Source organism: Schistocerca piceifrons, chromosome 3, assembly GCF_021461385.2.
Source record: "Schistocerca piceifrons isolate TAMUIC-IGC-003096 chromosome 3, iqSchPice1.1, whole genome shotgun sequence".
Lineage (NCBI taxonomy): Eukaryota > Metazoa > Arthropoda > Insecta > Orthoptera > Acrididae > Schistocerca > Schistocerca piceifrons.
The window spans coordinates 915,452,998-915,466,240 of record NC_060140.1 but is presented as its reverse complement, the minus strand read 5'-3'; the positions used below and the strand labels follow the sequence as shown (position 1 = coordinate 915,466,240).

The 13,243-nt window shown below is 44.4% G+C and overlaps 1 protein-coding gene across 1 annotated transcript; it reads left to right on the top strand.

Annotated features, from left to right (window-relative positions):
• Positions 1–4,037: 4,037 nt before the first annotated feature.
• LOC124788178 (cuticle protein 16.5-like) lies at positions 4,038–4,704 on the top strand. The gene is made up of 2 exons (XM_047255333.1): positions 4,038–4,077; positions 4,199–4,704. Exons 1-2 carry the CDS (start codon positions 4,066–4,068, stop codon positions 4,625–4,627), a joined length of 441 nt encoding a protein of 146 aa, XP_047111289.1. The 5' UTR covers positions 4,038–4,065; the 3' UTR covers positions 4,628–4,704.
• The last annotated feature ends 8,539 nt before the right edge of the window (positions 4,705–13,243 follow it).

The following is a 13,243-nucleotide window of genomic DNA, read 5'->3' as shown; positions in this document are numbered from 1 at the left end:
ACCGTTGCATTCTTCAGTAGGATCAGAGGCAGGGTTTCTTACTTGGTGAGGGCACTCCACCCAGAGATAACCGTTCCAGGATCCTAGAGCATATTATGAACTCCAAAAGTATGTAGTCGAGGTAAAGAAGAGTCTCTTAATGAATCAGCACATATTCAACTAAAACCAGTGGTTTGAAACACGGCTTGCTTCATTATTTTCCGCCATAATGGCTATGTTTGTGCATCGTGACTGTGTGGGATAATTATTTATTTCAAGTTTCTGCTACCAGTCACTTTTTATATTATGCTTAATCTAACATAATGCAACGCGTTTCGAACATGTTCTGTTCATCTTCAGGCGTTTATACATTCATACATACATATAGAGAAATGTTACTTAAAAATAAACACTCTTAAACTAGATTAATCTAGAACTCTTTGTCCATTGTTTTTTACTGTAGCTGCTGGTGTGGCATTTGGGGGGAAGGAGGGGGGCAGTGTATGGCTAGAAATCGAAATCCATCTGAGACACCGAGCGCAGAGAGGATAGTGCGACTGCAGGGATTATCTCGCGAAAACGTCTCACGAGACCCACATTCTCACCTTGTATGTCCACACACTACTTTCGTAGTGTCCCACCCCAACGCACGCGTTACTCGTGGAAGACATTCTTACCAAGACCCATAAGAGTTTGGGGAATATGTGTGCATCCGCAAAGAAGAAGAAGGTCATGGCCAGTATTGCCAGAACTATACAGGGTGTTACTAAAAGGTACGGCCAAACTTTCAGGAAACATTCCTCACACAGAAGGAAAGAAAGTATGTTATGTGGACATGTGTCCGGACACGCTTACTTTCCATGTTAGAGCTCATTTTATTACTTCTCTTCAAATCACATTAATCATGGAATGGAAACACACAGCAACAGAACGTACCAGCGTGACTTCAAAGACTTTGTTACAGGAAATGTTCAAAATGTCCTCCGTTAGCGAGGATACATGCATCCACCCTCCGTCGCATGGAATCCCTGATGCGCTGATGCAGCCTTGGAGAATGGCGCATTGTATCACAGCCGTCCACAATACGAGCACGAAGAGCCTCTACATTTGGTACCGGGGTTGCGTAAACAAGAGCTTTTAAATGCCCCCATAAATGAAAGTCAAGAGGGTTGAGGTCAGGAGAGCGTGGAGGCCATGGAATGGTTCCGCCTCTACCAATCCGTCGGTCACTGAATCTGTTGTTGAGAAGCGCACGAACACTTCGACTGAAATGTGCAGGAGCTCCATCGTGCATGAACCACATGTTGTGTCGTACTTGTAAAGGCACATGTTCTAGCAGCACAGGTAGAGTATCCCGTATGAAATCATGATAACGTGCTCCATTGAGCGTAGGTGGAAGAACATGGGGCCCAATCAAGACATCACCAACAATGCCTGACGTGATTGCACAATTGCGTGCGGATTCTCGTCAGCCCACACATGTTGACTGTGAAAATTTACAATTTGATCACGTTGGAATGAAGCCTCATCCGTAAACAGAACATTTGGACTGAAATGAGGATTGACGCATTGTTGGATGAACCATTCGCAGAAGTGTACCCGTGGAGGCCAATCAGCTGCTGAAAGTGCCTGCACACGCTGTACATGGTACGGAAGCAACTGGTTCTCTCGTAGCACTCTCCATACAGTGACATGGTCAACGTTACCTTGTACAGCAGCAACTTCTCTGACGCTGACATTAGGGTTATCGTCAACTGCACGAAGAATTGTCTCGTCCATTGCAAGTGTCCTCGTCGTTCTAGGTCTTCCCCAGTCGCGAGTCACAGGCTGGAATGTTCCGTGCTCCCTAAGACGCCGATCAATTGCTTCGAACGTCTTCGTTCCGGAAATCTGTCTCGATACAAACGTACCGCGCAACGGCTATTGCCCCGTGCTAATCCATACATCAAATGGGCATCTGCCAACTCCGCATTTGTAAACGTTGCACTGACTGCAAAACCACGTTCGTGATGAACACTAACCTGTTGATGCTACATACTGATGTGCTTGATGCTAGTACTGTAGAGCAACAAGCACCGAAGTCAACATTACCTTCCTTCAATTGGGCCAACTGGCGGTGAATCGAGGAAGTACAGTACATACGGACGAAACTAAAATGAGCTCTAACATGGAAATTAAGCGTTTCCGGACACATGTCAACATAACATCTTTTCTTTATTTGTGTGTGAGGAATGTTTCCTGAAAGTTTGGCGGTACCTTTTTGTAACATCCTGTATACTTATATGGATATCTATGGAAGTATATTTTTCATTTTCAGTTAACACCTTCAGTATTCCTCCACATCCACATTTTGAAAAGTTCTCAGCGCTCCTCTGGATATCTTCGGAGTGTACTACTTTCAAAACCACGAAACACCGCCAACGTACATCACTCCTAAGAACCACGAACATAAAAACAGGACTTGGACAGAGGCCTGTAGGCAGTCGATTTCACCTGATTCCATTTCCGAGCTGAGTAAGCAATGACATTACAAGTAGTGCTACATGGTACCCGGCGCCATACACCGTGCGGTGGCTTACATAATATGTGTTTATGTGTAGATGTAGATAAAAGCATATTACTAATCATCATGTTAGCTGCAAATTTTAAGGATTTGTGACAATACCTTGAATACGTAACAGTACGCAGGAAGCGCATCGCAATACCATACGCACAAAATAATATAAAATCATAATATGTATTCAGTGCAGGATCATGACTTTGTTCGACAAACCCTGTAAGGTTTTTCACTCCAGAGGAACTACGCTGAAGAACATAAGTCAATACAAAACAGATCTAGAATTTACAGATATCCTGTGATGGTTCTCATGTAACTGCAGCATAAAAAGAGACTACAAAAGTGTAAAATTAGATTTCGAACGGTTCGAAACTGTACTTCATCTTCACAGCTGTACTAAAGTCAAATGATGTACGTGGAGTGTGTGTTACTTCGAGGTATGAGTACAACGGAAGCTTAATTCTACTCTCTTTTATTTTTGCAAGAGTGATTTGTGTAGAAGGTCCTTAGAGCGGTAAGTGACTGAAACATTGAACACATCCGTTAGATAGTATCAGACCTTATGTTAAGTTGTTAAAGAAGATATAGCAGTGAGAGTATCATCCAGAACGGAATAAGGAACACTAAACATATATTAATAGGAGGCTCGTAGTAGCAGACTGCTATGCTAAGCCGGCCGTGGTGGCCGAGCAGTTCTAGGCGCTTCAGTCTGGAAGTGCGCGACCGCTACGGTCGCAGGTTCGAATCCTGCCTCGGGCATAAATATGTGTGATGTCCTTAGATTATGGCTCTGAGCACTATGTGACTTAACTTCTGAGGTCATCAGTCCCTTAGAACATAGAACTACTTAAACCTAACTAACCTAAGGATATAACACACATCCATGCCCGAGGCAGGATTCGAACCTGCGACCGTAGCGGTCGCGCGGCACCAGACTGTAGCGCCTAGAACTGCTCGGCCATTCTAGCCGGCTGCCCTTAGATTATTTAGGTTTGAGTAGTTCTAAGTTCTAAGGGACTAATGACCTCAGATGTTAAGTCCCACAATGCTCAGAGCCATTTGAACCATTTTTTTGCTGTGCAGAGATATCTCTGTTCAACAGTGTAATTTCATAGCTCCTTAAGCTATCAAAAAATTCTGTTTCTTGATGAATATATGGGAAACGAGCAAAACCAATTTCAGTCTTCACATTCTGCGAATATTGGCAGCAGTTATAAAACGACTTGACCATTGAAGGGAGTCTACAGCCAACGAATGCAGCCATCAGAAAGATCGCTGTAAACTCCATGTAGCTTTATATTGCGACCGACAACGCAGATACCAAGAGAGGTTTCGGGGATCAAATCAGAATCCAAAAAGACAACACTCGAGGGCGATCCAAGCACGAGGTCAGAATCAGGCGCCGCGCTGCTTTCACTCGCTGCACACACTGCCGGACTGTTCGGTATAAATAGCGGCCATGACCACTGGCCAGGCACATTTCGGCAGCAGCAGCAGCAGCAGCAGCAGCATCAGCAACTCCCACAACCATGAACACACTGGTACGTACTACTGTGCTTTATTTTACTTCACTACTACATCAAACAACAAGCTTGTCTGTGTAGCACATCTATGATCTATATTAGTTGAGAACATCGTTCTATGACACTTCTTGAAATGCAGATCGTCCTGAGCGCCGTCCTGGCCGTCGCCGTGGCTACGCCCGGCTACCTGGGTGCCGCCCCCGCCGCAGTCGTCGCCCCCGCCGCCTACGCCGCCCCCGCTGTGGTGGCCGCCCCCGTGCACGCCGGCTACGCCGCCTACGGCCCCGCCCCCGTCGCCGTGCGCTCCGACGGCTACCTGCTGGACACCCCCGCCGTCGCCGCCACCAGGGCCGCCCATCTGACCGCCGTCGCCCAGACTCAGGCCCGTGACGCCGTCATCAACGGCGCCGCCCTCGCCTACGCTGCCCGCGCCTACGCCGCCCCCGCTGTGGCGTACGCCGCCCCCGCTCACGTCGCCTACGCCGCCCCCGCTCCACTGTCCTATGCCGCCCCCGGCGCCCTCGCCGCCGCCGCCCACCTCCACGCTAAGGCTGCTCTGTTGGGCTGAAATGTCTAATTCTGCAAGAGACGAGACCAGTATAAACACCAAAATTTCGAAAAAAATAATAAAACACTAACAACGAACATGTTTTTTCTTCTTACCTTTCCTGATTTCCTGTTGAGTTATCACGAGTTGTGGAATATGTGATCCCCTTTACGAAGTCAATATACATTAAATACATATCGCTCCGTTACTTCCTGGGAAAACAATTTCATTTTTAACGTTAAAAAACATAGACACTGCTTTTTGTTGTCCTAATTTGTTTAGTTAGGACTTCGTTTCAGTATTTCTGCCACTGTCAGAAATAACTGGCTACTATTCTCAAGAGATACCAGATAAAAAGAATCCAGGCAATTGTAACATAGATACTATCAACATACACAGAATGTCGTTTGAGGTGAATGCTTAATTACCTCAATTGTTTCTAATAGCTTTTTTTTTCCTTTGTTGGTCACATTATGGACTTCTGTGCAGACTTCTTATCCATCACGTGCCAACAGTACACATTCAGAAAAACTGGAGTCTAACTTACATACACTCCAGCCACTTTCATATTCAGTCACTGTAGCTGCTATAGCCCTTCCTGTCTGGCTAATATACAATTAGTTTAAGTCAGTGTACGGTAAGTTATCCTCAGAACCGCGAAGAAAGAAAAATTGGAGAACTCTGACAGGAAAAACGAACAGCATGATAGGACATGTATTCAAAGATCAGGGAATTATTTCCATTGAACGAGATGGAACTTTAGTGTGTAAAAACTGCAGGGTAAAACGGAAAGTGGGATATATCCAAGAAATAAATGGTTCAAATGGTTCTGAGCACTATGGGACATATCAGCTGAAGTCATCAGTCCCCTAGAACTTAGAACTACTTAAACTTCACTAACCTAAGGACATCACACAACACCGAATCATCAAGAGGCAGAGAAAATCCCTGACCCCGCCGGGAATCGAACCCGAGAACGCGGGCGTGGGAAGTGAGAACGTTACCGCACGACCACGACCTGCGGACGAACGAGATTGGTAATTGAGACTTCCTGACAGATTAAAACTATGTGCCGGACCGAGATTCGAACTCGGGACCTTTGCCTGTGTGTGTGTGTGTGTGTGTGTGTGTGTGTGTGTGTGGCGGAAGTAAAGGTGTGAGGACGGGCCGTGAGTCGTGGTTGAGTAGCTCAGATGGTAGAGCACTTGCCCGCGAAAGGAAAAGGTCCCGAGTTAGAGTCTCGGTCCGGCACAGTTTTAATCTGCCACGAAGTTTCATATCAGCGCACACTCCGCTGCAGAGTGAAAATCTCTTTCTCAACATTTTCCTTTTCTTCCATTCAGTTCGAATACCTGCGTCATTTCAGTACACAGTTTACCAAATAAATGACTCTCTCCCATTGCTGTACCCATTTGACAAGACTCCATAGCCGTGGGGCGCGTGCTTCCGCCTCCGGCAGTGCAGAGACAGCCACGCCCTCCGCGTGGCCCAGCGACGTCGTTCAACACCCTTACGAGGAAATGCAGGTACCATTCGCGGCACCATTGAAATAGTATTATCTCCATATCGGCATATAAATGATTTGGTAGACACCACTATTGAATTAAATCTGGTTCATACTTTCTATTGAATAAGATAAGTACTATGCTACCTCTTACATAAAAATAAGTGTTATAGTTGTGCAAGAGTTGGGAGTTGTTGGTAATTTGACGGATTCGTTTCCTTTCCGTGGGATAGAATACCAAAAGATTTAAGTAATGGCTGCGACTAAAGAGGCGGTATAAAGATAGAAGTATGATGTCATGATCAAAGATACGGGTTGATTTATCTATGTTTCGTTTGTTTCGCTTCCTACATACGGATCCCTGTAGTGGACGCTGTTCGGTTGTTTTCTGACAGTAGCTCAATGCCATGGAATCCGGTTCAGAATAAACAAATTACTAGAACAAAAACTCACTTTTGTTTTTCAACCTTAAACATAAAATACACATATCAAAGAGTAAACTGTTCCCAGACATTAACTTTTTCCGTTTATAATGATAGCAAAACACCAATGGTTCAACGGTAAATTTAACGACGATTATGTTTTTATTCCCTTAATCGGGCAGTTAGGTTAGAAATTTTAAAAAGGGAAATGGATAGGTTAAAGTTGGATATAGTGGGAATTAGTGAAGTTCGGTGGCACGAGGAACAAGACTTCTGGTCAGGTGAATACAGGGTTATAAATACAAAATCAAGTAGGGGTAATGCAGGAGTAGGTTTAATAATGAATAAAACAATAGGAATGCGGGTAAGCTACTACAAACAGCATAGTGAACGCATTATTGTGGCCAAGATTCACACGAAGCCCACGCCTACGACAGTAGTACAAGTCTACAAGCCAACTAGCTCTGCATATGACGAAGAAATTGAAGAAATGTATGATGAAATAAACGAAATTATTCAGATAGTGAAGGGAGACGAAAATTTAATTGTCATGGGTGACTGGAATTCGGTAGTAGGAAAAGGGAGAGAAGGAAACGTAGTAGGTGAATAAGGATTGGGGGTAAGAAATGAAAGAGGAAGCTGCCTGGAGGAATTTTGTCACAGAGCACAACTTAATAATAGCTAACACTTGGTTCAAGAATCATAAAAGAAGGTTGTACACATGGAAGAAGCCTGGGGATACTGACAGGTTTCAGATAGATTATATAATGGTAAGACAGAGATTTAGGAACTGTAAGACATTTCCAGGGGCAGACGTTGACTCTGACCACAATCTTTTGGTTATGAACTGTAGATTAAAACTGAAGAACTGCAAAAAGGTGGGAATTTAAGAAGATGGGACCTGGATTAACTGAAAGAAACAGAGGTTGTACAAAGTTTCAGGGAGAGCATAAGGGAACAATTGACAAGAATGAGGAAAAGAAATATAGTAGAAGAGGAATGGGTAGCTTTGAGGGATAAAGTAGTGAAGGCAGCAGAGGATCAAGTAGGCAAAAAGACGAGGGCTAATAGAAATCCTTGGGTGACAGAAGAAATATTGAATTTAATTGACGAAAGGAGAGAACATAAAAATGCAGTAAATGAAGCAGGCAAAATAGAATACAAACGTCTCAAAAATGAGATCGACGGGAAGTGCAAAATGGCTAAGCAGGGATGGCTAGAGGACAAATGTAAGGATGTAGAGGCTTATCTCACTAGGGGTAAGATAGATAATGCCTACACGAAAATTAAAGAGACCTTCAGAGAAAAGAAAACCACTTGTACGAATATCAAGAGCTCAGATGGAAACCCAGTTCTAAGCAAAGAAGGGAAGGCAGAAAGGTGGAAGAAGTATATGGAGGGTCTATACAAGGGCAATGTACTTGAGGACTATATTATGGAAATGGAAGAGGATGTAGATGAAGATGAAATGGGAGATACGATACTGCGTGAAGAGTTTGACAGAGCACTGAAAGACCTGAGTCGAAACAAGGCCCCGGGAGTAGACAACATTTCATTAGAACTACTGACAGCCTTGGGAGAGCCAGTCCTGTCAAAAGTCTACGGTCTGGTGAGCAAGATGTATGAGACAGGCGAAATACCCTCAGACTTCAAGAAGAATATATTAATTCCAAACCCAAAGAAAGCAGGTGTTGACAGATGTGAAAATTACCGAACTATCAGTTTAATAAGTCACGGCTGCAAAATACTAACGCGAATTCTTTACAGACGAATGGAAAAACTGGCGGAAGCCGACCTAGGGGAAGATCAGTTTGGATTCCGTAGAAATATGGGAACACGTGAAGCAATACTGACCCTACGACTTATTTTATAAGCTAAATTAAGAAAAGGCAAACCTACGTTTCTAGCATTTGTAGACTTAGAGAAAGCTTTTGACAATGTTGACTGGAATAGTCTCTTTCAAATTCTGAAGGTGGCAGGGTAAAATACAGGGAGCGAAAGGCTATTCACAATTTCTACAGAACCAGATGGCAGTTATGAGTGGAGGGGCATCAAAGGGAAGTAGTGGTTGGGAAGGGAGTGAGACAGGGTTGTAGCCTGTCCCCGATGTTGTTCAATCTGTATACTGAGCAAGCAGTAAAGGAAACAAAAGAAAAATTCGGAGTAGGTATTAAAATCGATGGAGAAGAAATAAAAACTTTGAGGTTCGCCGATGACATTGTAATTCTGTCAGAGACAGCAAAGGACTTGGAAGAGCAGTTGAACGGAATGGACAGTGTCTTAAAAGGAGGATATAAGTTGAGCATCAACGAAAGCAAAACGAGGATAATGGAATGTAGTCGAATTAAGTCGGGTGATGCTGAGGGAATTAGATTAGGAAATGAGACACTTAAAGTAGTAAAGGACTTTTGCTATTTGGGGAACAAAATAACTGATGATGGTCGAAGTAGAGAGGATATAAAATGTAGACTGGCAATGGCAAGGAAAGCGTTTCTGAAGAAGAGAAATTTGTTAACATCGAGAATAGATTTAAGTGTCAGGAAGTCGTTTCTGAAAGTATTTTAATGGAGTGTAGCCATGTATGGAAGTAAAACATGGACGATAACTAGTTTGGACAAGAAGAGCATAGAAGCTTTCGAAATGTGGTGCTACAGACGAATACTGAAGATTAGATGGGTAGATCACATAACTAATGAGGAGGTACTGTATAAAATTGGGGAGAAGAGGAGTTTGTGGCACAACTTGTCTAGAAGAAGGGATCGGTTGGTAGGACATGTCCTGAGGCATCAAGGGATCACAAATTTAGCATTGGAGGGCAGCGTGGAGGGTAAAAATCGTAGAGGGAGACCAAGAGATGAATACACCAAGCAGATTCAGAAGGATGTAGGTTGCAGTAGGTACTGGGAGATGAAGGAGCTTGCACAGGATAGATTAGCATGGAGAGCTGCATCAAACCAGTCTCAGGACTGAAGACCACAACAACTTATGTTTTTATGAACTATGAGCAAATTTGTTGTTAAAGTGTGGGTGTTTCACGGCTCCAGATGAACCCAATGAATTTGATATATCATAATGAGAAGAACATCGATCTCTTTACTAATAATTACTATGTGATAACGAAGAAAATTATTAATTGCTGGATATGCATCACTCCAGGTGTAAAGTCGCCATCCACCTCTGAGTTATAAAACTCCATATCTATCCATTTCGAACATCTTGCACCATTTTACACTGTCGAACGCTTTTTCCAGGTCGTCACAGCCTATGAACATGACTTGGTTTTCCTTCAGTCTTACTTCCGTTATCAACTGCAACGTTGCCTTTCCTATGCCAAACTGATCATCATCAAACTCATTCTCAATTTTCTTTTCCATTCTTCAGTATATAATTCTTATTAGCAATTTGGGCGCATGAATTTTTAAGCAGATTTTGTGTTTATTGTCGCACTTGTCGCCTCTTGCAATCTTCGGAATTGTGTGAAGTCTGATGGTACGTACGTAGTTCAGCTTTGCATTTATTTTTGAGGTATAACGAAAATATGCTAGGTTATGAATCGCAGGCGAAGTGGGGAGTAGAAAAAACAATACTCTGTGTTAATTTTGTTATATACAAGCAAATCTACGTCTATGTTGTAAATGGATTACAGTAACATTTATTGCGGAATATATGAGGGTGTTATTTTCAAGTACCTTAACAGGGCTACGTATTTGATTATTAAGCATCACACACAATTGTCGTCTGACTAAATCAACGGGTGCGATAACCTGGTACGTTCGTAATTATGTGTGTTGACTGCGATGCTGCACACAAGCGCAGAATCCCGGACGACTGTCCTTCGTCATGTAGAAGAGAACCAGATTCAGATGACGAGTACTCGAAAAATTGCCCACGCCATGGACTTCTGCAGAGCACACAGACTGATAGTCTCCGCTGTGTCTGTATCGTGAAGCAGGAGATTAGAAAGTTATCTGATCTTCAAAAAATTTTTTATATCCAAACGGCAAATTTTCTGACGTCGTTCGCTTATCAAAACTTTATCAGGTTTGTGCCCCATCTACAACCGCTAGAAGCACCGTGTATCATGTATATGTATATACGATGTGTTCCAAAAAATGTGCATTCTTTTACACCTCACAATTAAAATATCTTTTTTTTCCTTTTTACTGCTGTGATGGCTTGAAAATTTTCTGCAGCCAGGCTGAATATTGAGCGGAAACAGTTCGTTCTGAAGTACTATTGGAAGGAAAAGAACGTAAGTGAAGTGCTTTAGAGATAGTTCAGGGCGAAGTTTCAGCGAGATGCATAAACGAGTCTCGTAATTATACTCGTCTGCGAGATTGAGGAAGAAGAAACCGGCCAGAATGCCCACAGGTACAATTCCGGAAAACCATGATCATCCACCGGTCCCACAAGAGAAAGAGAAGTCATCGGGAAGTTTCAGCAATGTCCTGAACCAGTGCCTGCCACGGCGTGCTAAACTTCACACGGACCGAGTGTGTGGGCCACCGGCGTGCCAATGCTCAAAAAAGGTTTAAATGGCTCTGAGCACTATGGGACTGAACATCTGAGGTCATCAGTCTCCTAGGCTTGGAACTAGTTAAACCCAACTAACCTAAGGACATCACACACATCCATGCCCCAACCAGGATTCGAACCTGCGACCATAGCAGCCGCGTGGTTCCGGACTAAAGCGCCTAGAACCGCTCGACCTCAGCGGCCGGCGTGCCAATGCTCCACCTGCATCGTTTTTGTTCGTTCCTTCCCATAATCGGTACGGCGCGATCATTTGCTTTCGTACTCAGGTGCGACATTTTTCGGTTGGCACAACTCTCTTCAGTACGTCAGAATCGTGGCGCTAGCTCCGCGTATCCTTCGCTATCCACGTTCAAAGGTCGACTGGATGTTTGTACAAAGAGAGAAGAGGCAGTCTATCGACCTGACGTCACAACCCCTTAAAAGTGAACAGGAGAATTCCAAGATATAGTTGACAATGTCACAGCAGAGACAGATTGGGTTCACTTTTCGGTAGTGCTAAATTTGAAACGATGCAGCATATTAAGATATTGGTGGTATAGTAGCAAAATTTCTAAAGTCGCATACATTATTCCACTGTTAGTTGCAACTGTTTTGGATGGAACTGAACAAAGACTATCACTGCAAAGCACATTGATCAGCTAGAAAATAATGACCACGGACCTGCTATCGACATAAACCGACCCTGGTGATACCAGCGTCACCTGGTGAGGAATGACGGCTAGTCAGACATACGCGTGGTGTATGTAGTACCAGCGAGCGTGATGTCCATGTGCACATTGGGAAGGCTCGCGACCCACTACCTGAGTATGACGGAGGGCAGATTGTGATGGCCTGGAGCCTCGGCACGGGGATTTAGGGTGTTCAAGGAATGTTGTGTTGAGTGCCTTCAACACGTGGCGAAACCAAGAGGAAACCACGCCCGGACGTCGTGGCGTAAGCGGCCAATCCTCATTACAAATTTCGGATGTCGTAGGCTGAGCAGACTGATAAAACAGGAAGGGTGGTGAACTGTGTCAGGAATAACATCATACTTTAATGCTGGGTGTCTGAATACACAGAGCACCGAACATTCCTAATGATGGGCCTCCGCAGCCGACGAGCCATGCATGTGCCAATGTTAACACCACGACACCGGCAACTATGACCGAATCGGGCATGTGACCATTGGCACTGAACTTTGGCCCAGCGGCAGGGCGTTGCATTGTCTGATGAATCCCGCTACCTACTTCAAGATGCCGAAGGGAGGGCTCAAACCCGTCATCTTCAGGGGAACAGTTCCTTGACACCTGTACCGCAGGCTGAAGACAAACTGACGGCGACTGCACTATGCCCTGAGGAACACTCACGAGGGCATTCATGGGTACAGTGGAGCTAGAGCAAGGCACCATGACGGCCTAGGAGAATCGTACACAGGTTGCATACCACGTGCACCCGTTCATGACGATCATGTTTCCCGAATGCAGTAGCATTTTTCAACAAGATAATGCGCCAGGCCACATGGCCAGGAATGTGATGGCGTGGCTCGAGGAACACAATGGCGAGTTCCATTCGATATGTAGGTCCACCAACTAGCCAGACCTGAACCCGATTGAACAGATCTGAGATGTGACTGGAGGTGGCGTCAGAGCTCATTGACCCTGTCCTCAGAATTTACAGGAATCAGGTGACTTGTGTGTGCAGACGTGGTGCCAACTCCCTCCAGCGACCTACCAAGACCTCATTACTTCCATGCCACGAAGCGTCGTTGCTGTAATCCGTTCGGAAAATGGTTCAAATGGCTCTGAGCACTATGGGATTTAACATCTGAGATCATCAGTCCCCTAGAACTTAGAACTACTTAAACCTAACTAACCTAAGGACATCACACACATCCATGCCCGAGGCTGGATTCGAACCTGTGACCGTAGCGGTTGCGCGGTTCCAGACTGAAGCGCCTAGAACCGCTCGGCCACAGAGGCCGAGGGTGGACATACCGGCTATTACTAGCAAGGTGGTTATAATGTTATGGCTGATCAGTGCAAGGGGCAAGCCTGGAACGAATTTTTCGATTTAAAACTCACTATTGTTGACTTTATGAAGGAAAAAGGAGAGCGGGAATTAAAATTGGAACATTCAGAATAGATTGCAGGTCTTTAATTTTAACTGGACCGAATTGTAAACTGCCCACAGTAAGAC